We start from the raw sequence: 16154 nt of genomic DNA on the forward strand, positions 1-16154 counted from the left end.
ATAGATTTACCCAGACTTGAGTTAGAATCCCAGCTGTGGCAGAAAAATGGTTCAAGTTCTGAGCCAAGGTGCTTTATTATTATTATTATTATTACTACTACTACCAAGGAAAGAATTTGAACTAAGTTTGTGGTAACTCTGCTTCAGCTTCAATCATCTTAGGTTGGCGGGCTGCCATTGGCCTATAGCTGATCCTGGGATCCTAGGCCCTGAAGTCTTGCAGGAAAACACACACACACACACACACAGAGAGAGAGAGAGAGAGAGAGAGAGAGAGAGAGAGAGAGAGAGAGAGAGAGAGAGAGAGAGAGAGAGGGAGAGAAAGCAGCGGAATGGATTTTTTACATTTTGTTCCTTTCCACCGTGACTATCCTGGGTCTTAATGACATGCCTACAAAGGGTTCTTCACCTTGCATTGTTGAAGGCTAGCGGGATATCGGGGAAGCCATAGGCCCATGCAGCAATGTAGGCCCTGAGTTCGAGTCCTGGTCCTGACACCTACCAATGGGGGGAATTCCCAAGAGACTCATTCCTGTGCATCGAAATACCAATGGAATGTGAGCAAACTAATGATTGAATGAGAAGTTTCTGCGTGCATCAGTGTAGTCTAAAATTAGATGCAATGATCCTAGGACGCTGATTGATCTTAATGAATAGTTTATTAAGCATGAAAAGAATCACATTCCTTCAATGGTGGCATAGTAACTACCTAAGAGTTGGTAGGAATGTAGTTGATAGGTAGATTTCTCTGGCACTCTATACAAATATATATATATTTATTGGTATACTACCACCTGCCTAGCCATGTATGGCTATTTTGTCCACCCCTGTGGCTCAATCTCAGGGTCTTGGAACTGCCTGGCAGCTTCCTGGGCTAGAAGTTGCCGTGCTGACATACCCATTCATGAATTGGATCTGCTAGGCCTTGAGTTCAGGTCTCAGCACTGCCAACAATTGGATCGTGGAGTAAGGAGCCCAGTGTGACACCTGTTTTCCTTTTCTCTTAGAGTCCTGGGTGTAAGAACTACCTTCAACTTATGAAGGGATGACTGCTGTGTTCCATCCCCCGAGCACCCCCTACCTAAGGGCTCCATCTCAGGTCCTGGGAAAGGCCTTGCTCATAAGTGGCTCACAGGCTGGTGTGCTCACATGGACCCATTTGTCACTTGGGTCTGCTAGGTCCCGTGTTCAGATTCCAGCAGTGCCAAAATTCACCCTAATGTCAGAAGCCAATTGTTGCACCTGTTTTCCTTTCCTGTGCAAGTCCTGAGTCTCAGCTAGGATGGAGAATGCATGGGCCAACCTGTGGCATGGGAATAGGTTGTTATCCATGTCAGATCAGTTATACTTGTCATCATATACTCAAGAAAATACACAATACATCCATGAATAGCATACAAAATAGAATAATTACACTAAATGCACAATGCAGTCCACACACAGATGTGAATATATATCCCATGTTTAAATGATCCATTCAGGACTATTGTGGCCTCCCTGGGGCTCGATCTCTGTTCCTGGGAAAGGCCCAGCTCCTTAGTGGCTGGTGTGTTCACCATGACCCATTCACCAATTGGGCTTGCTGGGCCTTGAGTTCAAATCCCAGCACTGCCAAAAGATTCACCTTGATGTGAGAAGCCAAACGATCCACTTTTTTTCCTGTCTCATGAAGTCATGGGTCTCAGTGAGGATGGAGAATTCTATATAGACAATTCTATAACCATGGGAATAGGTTGTCATCCATGTCAACACCGTTATGTCTATCACCATACTCAATAAAATACACAATACATCCATGAATAAGACACAAAATAAAAAGAATAACTACACTGAATGCAAGATGCATACCACTCCTGTAGGTGAAGAGTGATCCTATGTTTAAAAAAGGTGGGCTTGTTATTTTGTCCAGTGCTGGGGCTTCAAATCACACCCTGGACCAGGCCTGACATTCTAGTCTTCAAGGATAGTGAGCTTCCCCTTCCCCCAAAGTGCAACAGAGATACTCAAACCTCAGTTCAAATCCCAGCACTGATAAAATTTCATTCTGTTGTCAGAAGCCAGTCGTTGTACATGTTTTCCTCTCCTGTGAAAGTCTCGGGCCTCAACTAGGATGTAGAATGCATAGGCAACCCTATAACCATTAAAACAGGTTGTCATCCATGTCAGCACAGTTATACCTGTCACCATACTCAGTAAAATACACAATAACTCCATGAATTAGACACAAAATAAGGAGAAGTGTACCGAATGCAAGATGCTGTCCACACATGTATGTAAATATAGATCCTATGTTTAAATTATGAATTTATTACTATTTTGCCCTCCCTAGTACTCGATGTCAGGTCCAGGGAACGGCCTATCTCCTTCGTTGCTCACAGGCTGGTGACCCTTGACCCTTTCTCCAATTGGGTCTTGTAGGCTCTGAGTTCAAATCCCAACACTGCCAAAAGAAGAATCTTTATGTGAGAAGCCCATCGATTCACCTGTTTCCCTGTCCTGTGAAAGTCCTGGGTCTCAGCTAGGATGGAGAATGCACAGGAAACCCTATAGCCTTGGCAATAGGTTGTCATCCATGTAAGCATTGGTATATCTGTCACCTTACTCAGTAAAATACACAATACTTCCATAAGACAGACAATAAGAAGAAGTACACCAAATGCAAATGCTGTCCACACATATATGTAAATATGGATCCTATGTTTAAATTATGAATTTATGACTATCGTGGCCCACCCTGGAGATCAATGTCAGATACTGGGAATGGCCTAACTTCTTTGTTGCTCACAGGCTGGAGTGTTCACCTTGAACTATTTGCCAATTGGTCATGCTAGGCCCTGAGTTCAGATCTTAGCACTATCAATAATTGGATCATGGAGTAAGAAGCCAAGTATGACACCTTTTTTTCCTTTTCTCTGAGAGTCCTGGGTGTCAGGCATGATGAAGAACACATCTACAAATTTAGATGCCATGTAATAGGATGTCATCAATGTAATAAAGGCAATGGGTGTCATCACTGTAAAATCATTGGTAAATAAATGAATAAAACAAAAATACAAGGAACAACCACACCAAACGTGTATGTACTGAGAATCCATAGGTAAGTACAAATCCTGTCTTTACATTGTATATGAATAGTATGTTTTTCAAGGCTGGAGCTTGAATTTTGGCTTAGAGTACAGGCCTGATTTTCTTATCTTCAAGTACAGTGAGCTTCCCCTTCTTTCACAGTGCTGCAGATTTACCCAGACCCTGAGTTCAAATCCAAAGCCTGGCAGAATAAATGGGGTGAATTGCAAGCCAGGGAGCTAATTTCTTTTAATTATTTTTTTGCTCAGCAGGGAGCTTGAACTCAGGTTGTGGCAACTCTCCCTCAGCTTCGATCATCCTATGCTGGGGTGCAGGCACTGGACCCACAGCAGATCCTGGGATCCTAGACCCCCAGGCCTTGTGTGGCAAAAATATTCAGAAAAAAGCGGTGAGATGGCCTTTTTATGTTTTCTTCCTTTGCACGGTGACGCTCTTGGGTCTGAATGACACTGTTGCAAAGGGTACTTCACCTTGCATTCCTGAAGTTTGGAAGACTATTGGGGAAGCCATAGGCCCACGTGGCAATGTAGGCCCTGATTTCGAATCCTTGTCCTGACACCAATCAATGGCAGGAGATGCTAAGAGACTCGTTCCCATGCGTGGAATAACAAGGTAATGTTATCAATGTCACAGTTGAATTAGTTGATCGTGAATGATACTCTTATAAAATTAGACCCATCATTTCAGGAGACTGATTTTATTTAATATTTATAAGCATTAAAAGAATACTTTTAGTTACAGGAATGCTATAATTTCAAGATATTGATTGATTTAATTAATAGTTCGTTAAGAATGAAAACAATGACAATAATTACATGGAGGCATAATAAATACCCAAGAATTAGTAGGAATGTAGTCTATATAACTAAATAATGTATAGACATCTCTGGCACACTATAAAGATATTTATTTATTAGCGTACTACCATCTGCATGTCAGTCTGTTCTTATTTTGTCAACCGCAGGGACTCGATCTCAGGTACTGGGAACTGCCTGTCAGCACAATTTGCCATATGATGGCAGAATGACACTCACTCATTCATGAATTGGGCCTTGCAGGCTGTGATTCAGATGCCAGCATTCCCAAAAATGAATCGTGGAGTAAGAAGCTGATGGTGACACATGTTTTCCTTTTCTGTGAAAGTCCTGGGTGTCAGGTATGAAGTGCAATATATATACAAACCTATATCCTATGTAATCAATGTAAGCACTGTTCTATGTGTCATAATTGTCAATAAAATGAACAGTTAATACATGAATAAAACAAAAAATAAAATGAATAACTACACTGAATGCCACATTTGTATATAAATATAAATCATATATTTAAAATTCACACAAATAGGATGTTTTCTGGTGGTGGGCATTGATTTCAGGCCTAAGGAACAGACCTAAATTTCTTGAATTCAAGGAGGCAAGCTTCCCCTTCCCACACAGTGCAACAACAGTGTTACCCAGACCATGAATTCAAATCCCAGTCTTGGCAGAAAAAATGGCATCTCCATGGTATGTGATGCTCAATTCTTAGGGACTTCATTTGGCCTCTATTTAATGAATGTGATTGTTTAAATGCTTCATAAAGTATTAATTATTATCGACCAGTGTCCTATAATATAATTGTGTATAATTTTAACCTTGAATCATTCAAGAACTGCCCATTTAATCATGACATACATCACATTCCATTGGTAATCATATGAATAGGAATGAGTTTCTTAGGATCTCCTGCCATTTGGAGGTGGCAGGACTAGGATTCTAACTGTGGGCTCCAGCTCCTACCACTTAAACCTGACGATAGGGAACTCACAGGTCTGTCCAAGAACATCAGTAAGACCAATGATTAGGCAGGCTCCAGTGGCTCTCAGCAGTCCTCCTTGATATTACAAGGCTGTGATAGGAGGATCATGGTCAACGTCACCCTAGGCAGGAAAGTCCTTGAGACTCCTGTCCAATTTGTGCCAACAAAACCAGAAGTAAAGGCATGTGGCTTCATTGGTAGAGGGCTAGCCTTGATCAAAAGCAGCTCACAGACTGTGCCCAGATCCTGAGTTCAAGGTCTGGGACTGGGAACAAACAGACATACACACCAATCTGTGCAGCCATCCGGCTAAAGCAGGTAACCTTCTTGTCTCCAATTGGATTGGACAGAGTTCCCTGGGAAAGGGGCTGCCATCATCTTGACTCCACCCATTCTGCCTGCATCACAGGATTCCAGCCACACTCCCATTCTTTCATGGTTCTTTCTGACCAATGGGATACAAGAATGGTGGCCATGCCCACATTCCATACTGCCCAGTAGCACTGGGATTCCATCTGTTGGTTGACACCACTACCAACAGTTGAGGAAGGTAGAGGTAGCTGAGTGATGAGCAAGAGACTCGAGGCCTAGGAGGAGAGGCCTTGCTCAGCCACCATGTGCCCGCCTGCACTCTGGCCCCCTCCCCCCCTTCTCCGTGGCACAGCATTTCAAACCTGGTGCTGCTGGCTCAAACCCAATTTGCCTCTTGGATTCGTCAGGCAATGGTGCAATGGTGTGCCTCTAGCCAGCTTGTGGCACTGACCTAGTCCTGGCCCCCTTGTCCTCTGCTCTGGACCTGATGTCCGCCATTCCACTGCCATTGCTGTTCTCCCCACCTGGAGCAGCTGCCAACAGATTTTGCCAGCAGCACATGTGAGTGGCGACCACACAGGCCCGCTCCCTGCAACCTCATATCACCCCCCCTCCCAACCACGACCAGCGCCTCCTCTGTGCCCCACACTCTGGCCCACGGCTTGCCATAAATTTGCCCCAGGAGTGGGGGGTGGGTATTCACCCGAGGATCCCATCCCCATCTCCAGCATCTAGTGTCTCAGGAAATGGGGAGATGCAGGGTTGGGTGATTAGTGGACACCACAGAACCCCTGACCTGGAGCAGTGGGAGCCACACAGCCGCACATCTGCACCCTTCCTTTCCCTGGTGGGAACCTGTTGGGGAGCAGCATGTTCACACCTGCCTTCTGGGGTCTTTTCCCTTTTTCTGGGGATGGGAGGCATTGGATGCAGAAGATAGGCCCCCCTTTCTGTGTGAACCCTTGTCTTCTGTGCTCGGTCATCCTTTCACCTGAAGACAGAGAGACAGAGAGAGAGATCATCTTTCTCCTTGTACAGCCTAACTGTGCTCAGGTGAGTAATCACTTGGCAAATTGCAGGTGTTGCATGGATGAGTCTTCTGTCACCAGTCTGGATGTGTGTGTGTGTGTGTGTGTGTGTGTGTGTGTGTGTGTGTGTAGCAGTGAGTGGTAACAAGGAGGCTGAATGCTTTGGTAACTTCTACCTGCTATCTTTTGGGCATGCATGGGCTTCATAGCTGAGGTCTAGGAGCCTGGAAACGTGAGACGCTTGAACGGGACACAGCACTATTAAATTACAAGAACAAGGGATCTGTGTGCCCTGGAACTGTGTACTCCATTGGGCCTGTTTGGTGGCAGTGGGAACTTGGGAGGACCTAGGAGTGCAGCCTGCAGGGGAAGGCTTCCCCGGAAGACAGAGAGCATGGCCAACATTTAGTAAAGTTATGAGTCCTGCTAGTATGGAGTGCAACAGCATAGGTCAGACTCTGGGTTTTCCAATCATGATCTCTGATGGGCGAGGCCAACCCTATTTTAAATCTTGAGCTGTGATCTTCAGATCTCACCCTCCTGAGTACCTAGGATTATCGGCATGAGCCTCTGGCACTGGGACTCTGGTTCTTTTTGGTATATTAGGGTTTGACCTCAAGGCCTTAGGCTTGCCAGTCAGGTCTTCTACCAGCTTTTCTGTCTTGGGCATTTCTGAGACTTAATATATGCTCAGGTTGGGGTGGATCACAGTCCTCCTATCTGTGACAGGCATGAGCCACCAGGTTCGGTCCTCTGTAGTTGGGATGGTAGACATGTAGAGCCACGCTCAGTCAGTGGTTTAGATGGATTGTCACAAACTCAGTCCACAGCAGCCCATTTTTGACCACAGGTGAAGCTCTGGGTTGGGCCTCAACCATTGGACTTCAATCTCCTCATGGGACAGTTTTGAGAAAACAATTTATTAATACAGAGGGATCTCTAGAGCAGGGCCAGGCACAGAGTTAGGGGCTGTTAGATACGGTTCTTGGAAGTTCTGTGAGTATTTGACAGAAAATACCCGGAGAGATCTCAGATGGTGTGTGTTATTAATGTTGTGACAGGTATGGGATTATGAAACAAAACACGACTCTCTTTCTTTAATACCCAATCCCCATGAGGAACAGGATCCTTCACTTTGTTCAGATTTGAAGCTGGGGAAACTGAAGCACAGAGAAGCTGGGTGACCTACTTATGTCTCCCAGCTGACAGGAAGCTCGGCCTGACTTCTCTGCCATGCTCCCTAGGACAATAGGTGTTATTCAGTCTACTTCTTGTGGTGGGAAGTCCACTTCTTTTCAGTCGTGGGACTTGAACTCTGGGCCTGGGCCAGCTCCCTGAGCTCCTCAGCTCAAAGCTAGCACTCTATCACTTGAGTCACAGGACCACTTCCAGTTTTCTGGTGGTTCTTTGGAAATAAGAATCTCACAGGTGTTCCTGCCCGGGCTGGCTATAAACCACAATCCTCATATCTCTGCCTCCATTGTACTTAGGATTACAGGCCTGAGCAACAGGTACCTGGCTTAAATGTAATTGTGACCTTCTTTCTTTTTTTTTCTCTCTCTCTCAGGAACTGATTGAATGGGTGCTGGAGGAGTTGGCTCAGCATCCCCAATGTAGTTGATACCAAGGTGGCCCTCTCATTCTGGAGGTGGGCTGTGGGTCAGGAGCTGTCTCGCTCAGTCTGTTGTATCAGCTCCATGAGGTAAGTCCCTCTGTGCCCTGGCTAGACCGTGAACCGTGACAGTTATTCATTGTCTATCTAGCCTTACTGGATTCAGTACTGTGATCAATGACCTTTTCTAGCAAAAATTTCTGGTTAAAATTATGATACATAGCTATGGAATGAAAATTTAATGTCATCTTAACAGAGTCATTTAGGGTTCTGGGAATGTGGCTTCATGGTAAAGTGATTGCCTAGCATGCATGAAACCCTGGGTTCAATTCCTCAGTAACACATAAACAGAAAAAGAAACACTGGAATTGGTCCTGTGCCTCAAGTGGTAGGAATTGAGCAAAAAAAAAAAAAAAAAGCTGAGGAATAATTCCCAAGGGCTGAGTTTCAGCCCCAGGACTGCCAAAACAACAACAGCAGCAACAACAACAATGAACATTTAGTTAGTAAATGCAAAATAAAGAATCCAAACTTGGAATATATAATTGTTCCTTCCATACTGATACTTGATAATAGTCCCTAATTCATGTACATTACCTATATTAGGATACTGTGTTGAAAAAAAGTTTTGTTCATTAGGTAAGGGCAATTAATGCCAGGAATGTGCTTAGATGTCAGGTGAAGATTAATTCTGGAAATTCAAAGATTCCAGGATTTTGAGAGGGGTCACTGCTAATCACAATGAGAAGGGTAGTCTAAGTGAGATTTGGAAATCATTTTGGCCAGTCATAGCACCAAAAAGGCAGAAGATAATTAACAGTCATGATAGAAGAGAAGGAATAACTCCAGATGGAAGCAAAAAAATGATAGTAGCTAAGGTATAGCAGAAACAGTTCTAGTGAACCATTTTTGGTTATTGAAGAACTAGTTATCAACTAGGCTTATTCCTCATTGCTTTAGCATTCTAAATCTCTTAGGCTAGATAAATGTGTCTCCTTCTATGCTGTTCTTTCATACCTGATATCCTTTGTTTTCTAAAAATCTGTCTTTCTATATTTCTCTATGAACATTTCCTAATACTAAATACACCTATACATATGTCACAGGATGCTAATGTAAGGGCCCCATAGCTCATGAGTCATTAATGTAACAAAATGGAAAAGGAGGAGATATTTATTGCTACCTCAATTTTTCTGAAAAGCTGCAATGTCATCATTTGGTTCAAATTTCCATTCTCTGTCTACATAGTGTCATTAAGTGAACATAAATGCAAATATGAGCCGGGTGCTGGTGGCTCTTGCCTCTAATCCTAGCTAAAACCAGAGGATTGTGGTTCAAATCCAGCCTGGTCAGGAAAGTCCATGAAACACTTATCTTCAATTAGCCATCAGAAACCCAGAAGTGGTGCTGTAGCTAAAGTGGTACAGCATTCAAGTTGAGCTGAAATGCTGAGAGACAGTGCCCAGGATCAGTGTCCAATCCCCACAATCAACAAAAAAGTGCAAATATGGCTTTAATTTTCCCCCAAAGGAATGATGAAGTCAATATTAATCTTCCCAAAGGATTCAGTGCACCTACTTTTGCTGAGTATGTAGATTTATGGGAGTGATATAGAGAAAGCATTACTTCTATGTGGAACGTGAAGCCACTTCCTTTCTAATTAACGCTTTATAATCACGTAATTTTGTAAAAAGGAGAATGGAAGAATTGTTGGGAGCCGACAGTAAAGCTCCAACGTCATCTTGACCCTTGTGCTCACTTGAAGGCACATACAAGAAACTGGCTTTCATGAAAAACACCAGGTGTCCGGGTTTGCCTTGCTATGTCTGTAGAATTTGTTTTACTTTCTATCAGATGACCTGGTCTTGTTTCTTTCTGCACCCTTGTTTTTATTAAAATTTTCCTTGCTTTTCTGCACTATGGTGACCTTAGGCTACCCCTTGACTTCTAATAGTACAAATAAGGAGAGTTAAAAATAAACGGGGCCGCAGTCTTGAGCTGCAGACCTCCCGACCCCATCCTTTGTCTTATGTCTTTATTTTTCCGTCCTCGCCCCCAAATCAGGAGTCTCTTTCATTGCTGGCTGGTTCCGGCAAGTGGCGCCTGAACAGGGACCCTGAAAACCTGGGATCAAGGCAGAGGACCCCGCTAAGGTAAGAGTACGTGTCCGGAAAAAGAGAGGGTGATAGTATAGTCGGGAGTAAGAAATTATGGATCAAGGAAACAGCCGCACATTATATGTGCAGGCTCTTAAGGGCATGCTTCAAGCTCTAGGAGTAAAAGTTGGACAGAGTCAATTAGAGAGCTTCTTTTGCTTTATTGAGGAAGTATGCCCCTGGTTTCCGGAGGAAGGAACCATTAGTTTAGAAACTTGGCAAAAAATAGGAAAAATGATTCAGGAGCATTATGATGCAAATGGCCCTGAAAAAACCCCAGTGGATGCTTTTACACTTTGGAATTTAGTTCGAGACTCTCTGGACCCCAGACATGAACAAATAAAATTTAATCAGTTGATTAGGAAAGTTGGACAGGGTAACGAGTCTCGCCCTGCCCCAGGAGCACATACTGCTGCCCAAAAGAAATCAAATACATTGATAAAAGTTGAATCTATTGAGTCAGAAAATGAGAAAAATTCAGATGGCTCGGATGCTGAGGAAAAGTCAGATGACTCAGATACTGAGGAAAAAATATATGATGAGCCTATTGAGGATAAAACAGTCCATTTTGAGGAAATGTTAAATTCTTTTATGAAAAAATTGTCACAGATTGAAGCAATGCAACGACCCCCTTTAAGGGTGAATGTTTGTGAGCCCACTTTAACAGCTCTAGGGGACTCAGATTTCTTTCCCCCACCCCCTCTGCCTGTTATTCCCCAGACGCAGTCTACTCGGTCTGCGCAGCTTAGTTGACCCAGGCCTTTGAAATTATCTAGTCCTCCTAATGATGAATTCCCTCTTTGGACAGGGGCTATTTGCCCTCCCAGGCATAGTGCCTTGCAGCTCTCATTAGCACAGGCTGATCAAAGAGGGGAGGATATTTCTGGTTTTCATTTATTTCCTGTAATGGAGGACCAAAACCAACAAAGAACTCACCAACCTATTCAATTTAAACAAATAAGAGACTTGAAAAACGCTTGCGCTCAATATGGACCTACAGCTCCATTTACGCAGGTAATTTTGGAAATATTGTCCACTGATGCTTTATGCCCTAATGATTGGAAACAATTAGCCAGAGCTTATCTTAGTGGAGGAGATTACTTGTTGTGGAAGTCTGAATTTGTGGAACAGTGTCAGGCCACAGCAGAGGTTAATAGGGCTAATAATATACCTACTACTTTTGCAGAGCTTGCTGGGGAAGGTGCTTATAATGACATCCATACCCAGTTAAATTACCCTGTGGGCGCATATGCTCAGATTAATGCCGCTGCTAAGCATGCCTGGAAGAAACTTCCTAACTCTAATAAGACTGAGGATCTTTCTAAAATTAGACAAGGACCAGATGAAACTTATCAAGACTTTGTCTCTCGGTTACTAGAGGCAACAAGCCGTCTCATCCAAGATGGGGATGCCGGTATGGTTCTTGTACAATTGGCATATGAAAATGCTAATGCAGCTTGCCAAGCAGCCATTAGACCACTTAGAAAAAAAGGAGGAATAACTGATTATATTCGGCTCTGTGCTGACATTGGCTCATCCTATATGCAGGGCCTCACACTGGCTGCTGCACTTCAGGGACAAACCATAACTGAATTCCTCCGCTCTCCCCAGGGAGGCAAAAATGGAGGAAGATGTCCCCAAATTGCTGGACCTCCTGGCAGCTGTTTTTCTTGCGGCCAAATGGGCCATCTAACAATTCAATGTCCTAATCAGAAAAAGGGAGCTAAACTAAGGAGATGCCCCCGATGTAATAAGGGAAGACATTGGGCCAGGGATTGTAAATCTGCTTTTGATAGTGCTGGCCATCCGATTCTGGAAAACTGGCAGAGGGGCCAGCCCCTGGCCCCTCAACAAAAAAACGGGGCAGCCCTGTCCTTTTCACAGCTTCAAGCCTACCTGCTGGCAACCAACAGCAATAAAAACAAACGGTTTCCAGTCTCCTCAGAGCAACCCCAGGAAGTGCAGGATTGGACCTCTGTTCCTCCACCTACACAGTATTAACTCCTGAGATGGGAGTTCAAGCTCTGCCTACGGGCATAGTTGGCCCCTTTCCAAAAGGATTTGTTTGTCTGTTATTAGGCTGCAGTAGCTTGGAATTGAGAGGCCTACATATTACCCCAGGAGTGATATATCAAGACTATACTGGAGAAATAAAAATTATGGCCTCAGCGCCTACTGGAGTTATATCTATTTCTGCTGGGCAATGAATCACTCAGCTGGTCCTAGTTCCTTTAATCTCTGTTGGAAATTCTGTTACTTCTGTCTCTAGAGGCACAAAATATTTTTGGGCCTCAGATGTAATTTGGATTCAAAATATAAAACAAGGAAGGCCTGAACTTATAATTTATATTCAAGAAAAGCCTTTTCAAGGTGTGCTGGATACTGGAGCAGATGTATCTGTAATAGCTAAAAAATATTGGCCTTCTCACTGGCCGCTTATTGCCTCTCTCACATCCTTAAAAGGAATTGGCCATGCTACAGATCCACAGCAAGGCAGTGCTATTCTCAATTGGAAAGATGATGAGGGCCATTCTGGAACTTTTCAGCCTTATGTGCTGGATCATTTGCCCATTAATTTGTGGGGGAGAGATATTATGGAAAAAATGGGAGTTTATTTGTTTAGTCCAAATGATGTAGTCACTCGACAACTCTTAGATCAAGGACTGTTACCTTCAGGGGGACTGGGGATTGGTCAGCAAGGCATTCGAGAGCCCATTCAGCCACAGCCCCGACCAAATAGACTAGGATTAGGATATTTTTAGCGGGGGCTGCTGCTTATCCTGCCCCTCACGCCGATCCTATTACATGGTTATCAAAAACTCCGGTGTGGGTGGATCAGTGGCCCCTATCAAATGAAAAGATTATTGTTGCCCAGCAGCTGGTGCAGGAACAGCTGGAATTGGGCCATATAGCTCCCTCTACTTCCCCATGGAATTCACCTATTTTTGTTATCAAAAGAAATCTGGAAAATGGAGACTTCTTCAAGATCTCCTGCGAGTAAATGTTACTATGGAACTTATGGGGCCGTTACAACAAGTTTTGCCCTCCTCAATGGTCATTCCCCAAAATACATACAAAATAATAATTGATTTAAAAGACTGTTTTTATACCATACGCCTTGCCCCTCAAGATTGCAAACGTTTTGCATTTAGTGTCCCTTCTACTAATTTTAAAGAACCCATAAAACGGTACCATTGGTTAGTATTGCCTCAAGGCATGGCAAATAGCCCCACCTTGTGTCAAAGTTTGTAGCGTGGGCTCTTTCTTTTACTCGCCAAAAATTTCCTTCCGTTTATATTATTCATTATATGGATGATATATTGTTAGCTCATTTAAACCCTACAGTACTACGACAAGCTTTTGGACAATTAAAACTAGACCTTACCTCATTTGGATTAATTGTAGCCAATGATAAAGTGCAAGAGCATCCTCTGTTCACTTATCTTGGTTATATTTTGGGTCCTTATTATTTTACTAGTCAAAAATTACAGATTAAAACTTCTCATTTGCCTACTTTACATGGTTTTCAGAAATTTCTGGGAGATATTAATTGGCTTTGCCCTTATCTTAAATTATCTACAGCTGAATTAAAACCTTTATTTGAGTTGTTAAAAGGAGACCCTAACCCTGCATCCCTCAGAGAATTAACAATTGAAGCGGCTGAAGCTTTAAAAATAGTAAATTCTGCTATCTCTTCCCAACATGTAAATTATATTGATTATTCAGCTCCTTGGGAAGCTTATATTTTAACTACACCTCATTCTCCCACAGCGGTCCTCTGGCAGAAGGGACCCCTTCTATGGCTTTCTTTAGCTGCTACTCCTTCAAAAGTATTAACTCCTTATTATGAATTGGTGGCTACTTTAGTTCACATGTGCCGTGTGGAATCTTGTAAATATCTTGGACGAGATCCACATGTTATTTATATTCCCTATACATTACAACAGCAGGAATGGCTTTATTTTCATTGTGATTCCTGGGCTATTGCTTGGGCTAACTTTATGGGCACAATTTCACATCATTATCCCTCTAACAAATTGCTTCAATTTGCCTCTTCTTATACTTTCATATTTCCTCACGTGATATCTTTATCACCTCTTTCTATGGCTGCCTTAGTGTTTACAGATGGATCATCTAATGGAATGGCTGCTCTTACTATTGATGGAAATACTACATCCTGGGATACCGGTCTTTCTTCAGCCCAGGAAGTTGAGCTTCAAGCAGTTTTACAGGCCCTTACGCTTCTGCCTACTAGTGCTTTTAATTTATATTCAGATAGTCATTATGTTATTCGAGCCCTTCGGGTTATTGAAACTGTCCCCTTTCTTGGAACAGCAAATTCCACTATTCAAACTCTTTTTCGCCAAATACAGCTTCTTCTTCACTCTCGCACTTGTCCATGTTATTTTGGATTTATACGTGCCCATAATAAACTTCCTGGTCCATTAAGTGAGAGCAATGCTATTACAGACAAGGCTACTCAAGTTTTTCTTACTCAAATTGATTTGGCAAAACAATCACATGCCATCCATCATCAAAACAGTCGTGCTTTACGCCGACAATTCCAAATCACTCGTGAGGCAGCTCGTCAAATTGTAAAGACCTGTCCTAGTTGTACTACTTTCTTACCAGTGCCCTCCATTGGAATTAACCCTCGAGGTTTAGTTGCCAATTAGATCTGGCAAATGGACGTTACTCATATTCCATCCTTTGGACGGCTTCGCTTTGTTCATGTTACTATACTTATTCTAATTTTATTATAGCTACTCCCCTTGCTGGGGAGACTAGCAAGCATTGTATTTCCCATTCTCTGCGTTGTTTCGCCACTATGGGACTTCCTAACTATATTAAAACTGACAATGGTCCGGGATATGTCGGACAAGCTTTTCAAAATTTTTTGTAAATCTTAACAGATTATTCACTCTACAGGTATTCCCTATAATCCTCAAGGTCAAGGAATTGTTGAACTAGCTAATGGTTTGCTCAAACATCAAATTTTTAAATTGAAAGGTGGGGAATTATACCCCATCTCTCCTGTTAATATTCTTTCTCATGCTTTGTTTGTACTAAATTTTTTAAACTTAGATTGTAATGGCCTTTCTGCAGCACAGCGGTTTTGGGAAAAAAGAGAGCAAAGAGCTTTTGCTCAAGTAAAGTGGAAGGATCCTTTAACAGGTGCTTGGCATGGGCCCAATACAGTTTTAACATGGGGTCGAGGATATGTTTGTGTTTTCTCGCAGGAAGAAAATGACGCCCGCTGGTTGCCTGAATGCTGCTTTAGGATTGTGGAGACTCATGCAGATGACACAAATGCTGACCCATTGGGCTTACATGCCGGATTCCCCGACTGTACACTCAGCCACCTGGGAGGGAGTTGAAGTACTCATTCATGTTAATAGATCAGCATACGGTACAGCCCCCGATCCTTTCATCCAATATATAAAAAAAGGAAATTTCTCAGCTTCAGGTATTGGAACTCCTTTATGTTTTACCACCAATTTTTAAAGCTCCATTCCAGGCTGTACTTTTATGCAATCCATGACTCATAAAAATCTAATGTACAATATACAAATGACATCCTTGCCAGGTGGCCAATTAGTTTATGCAAATTCTACTCCATCTTATAGGATACCCCGTTGCATTAATTCTTCACAGATAGAATCTACAGGAGAGCCTCATCCAATAAGGTGCAGGCATGTACAGCCATTTGTTACCAATATTTCTGGAACTAATTCTCAATTATTGGATTGGTCTGGAGCTAATCTTACTAATAAGTTCAGTCCTGGATTGTGGTGGATGAATGGGCATCCTCGACATCATGTTTGGAGGTGGCTGCACTTAATAATATAACTTGGCCCAATTCATCCCTTTTAAAAAAATTATGAGTTGTGTATCCCCACCCCATGTTATTATGTATGGACCATTTAATAATTCAGTAGGAGCTAATTATTTTAATGTTACCTTTTCTAATTGTTCTTTTACTAATTGCTTATATAGTGGCATAACTGAATCCATACTTATTGTTAGACAACCACCTTTTGTTATGCTTCCTGTAAATATTTCTGAAACTTGGTATGAAGATTCTGGTATTCAGGTGTTAAAACAATTGAAAGAACTAATGTGCCCTTGTAGGTTTGTTGGGCTACTTATAGCTGGAGTTCT

The 16154-nt window shown here is 42.7% G+C and overlaps 1 protein-coding gene and 1 pseudogene across 1 annotated transcript; both read left to right on the top strand.

The window, feature by feature from the left end:
* Window positions 1-10046: 10046 nt before the first annotated feature.
* On the top strand, window positions 10047-11911 carry LOC122095236 (endogenous retrovirus group K member 10 Gag polyprotein-like). Its single transcript, XM_042665688.1, has 3 exons — window positions 10047-10726; window positions 10820-11739; window positions 11877-11911. Exons 1-3 carry the CDS (start codon window positions 10047-10049, stop codon window positions 11909-11911), a joined length of 1635 nt encoding a protein of 544 aa, XP_042521622.1.
* Window positions 11912-11914: 3 nt separating this feature from the next.
* LOC122095237 lies at window positions 11915-12754 on the top strand (annotated as a pseudogene).
* The last annotated feature ends 3400 nt before the right edge of the window (window positions 12755-16154 follow it).

This window comes from Dipodomys spectabilis, unplaced genomic scaffold (assembly GCF_019054845.1).
Source record: "Dipodomys spectabilis isolate Male_0828 unplaced genomic scaffold, ASM1905484v1 ptg000341l, whole genome shotgun sequence".
NCBI lineage: Eukaryota > Metazoa > Chordata > Mammalia > Rodentia > Heteromyidae > Dipodomys > Dipodomys spectabilis.

What these genes read in the sequence shown, in the direction of transcription:
- LOC122095236 (XM_042665688.1), top strand. Translation starts at nt 10,047, where the DNA reads ATGGATCAAGGAAACAGCCGCACATTATATGTGCAGGCTCTTAAGGGC. An exon ending in CCCCAGACGCAGTCTACTCG is followed by an intron (nt 10,727 to 10,819) that starts GTCTGCGCAGCT and finishes TTGCCCTCCCAG; the next exon opens with GCATAGTGCCTTGCAGCTCT. An exon ending in ACTAAGGAGATGCCCCCGAT is followed by an intron (nt 11,740 to 11,876) that starts GTAATAAGGGAA and finishes TCCTTTTCACAG; the next exon opens with CTTCAAGCCTACCTGCTGGC.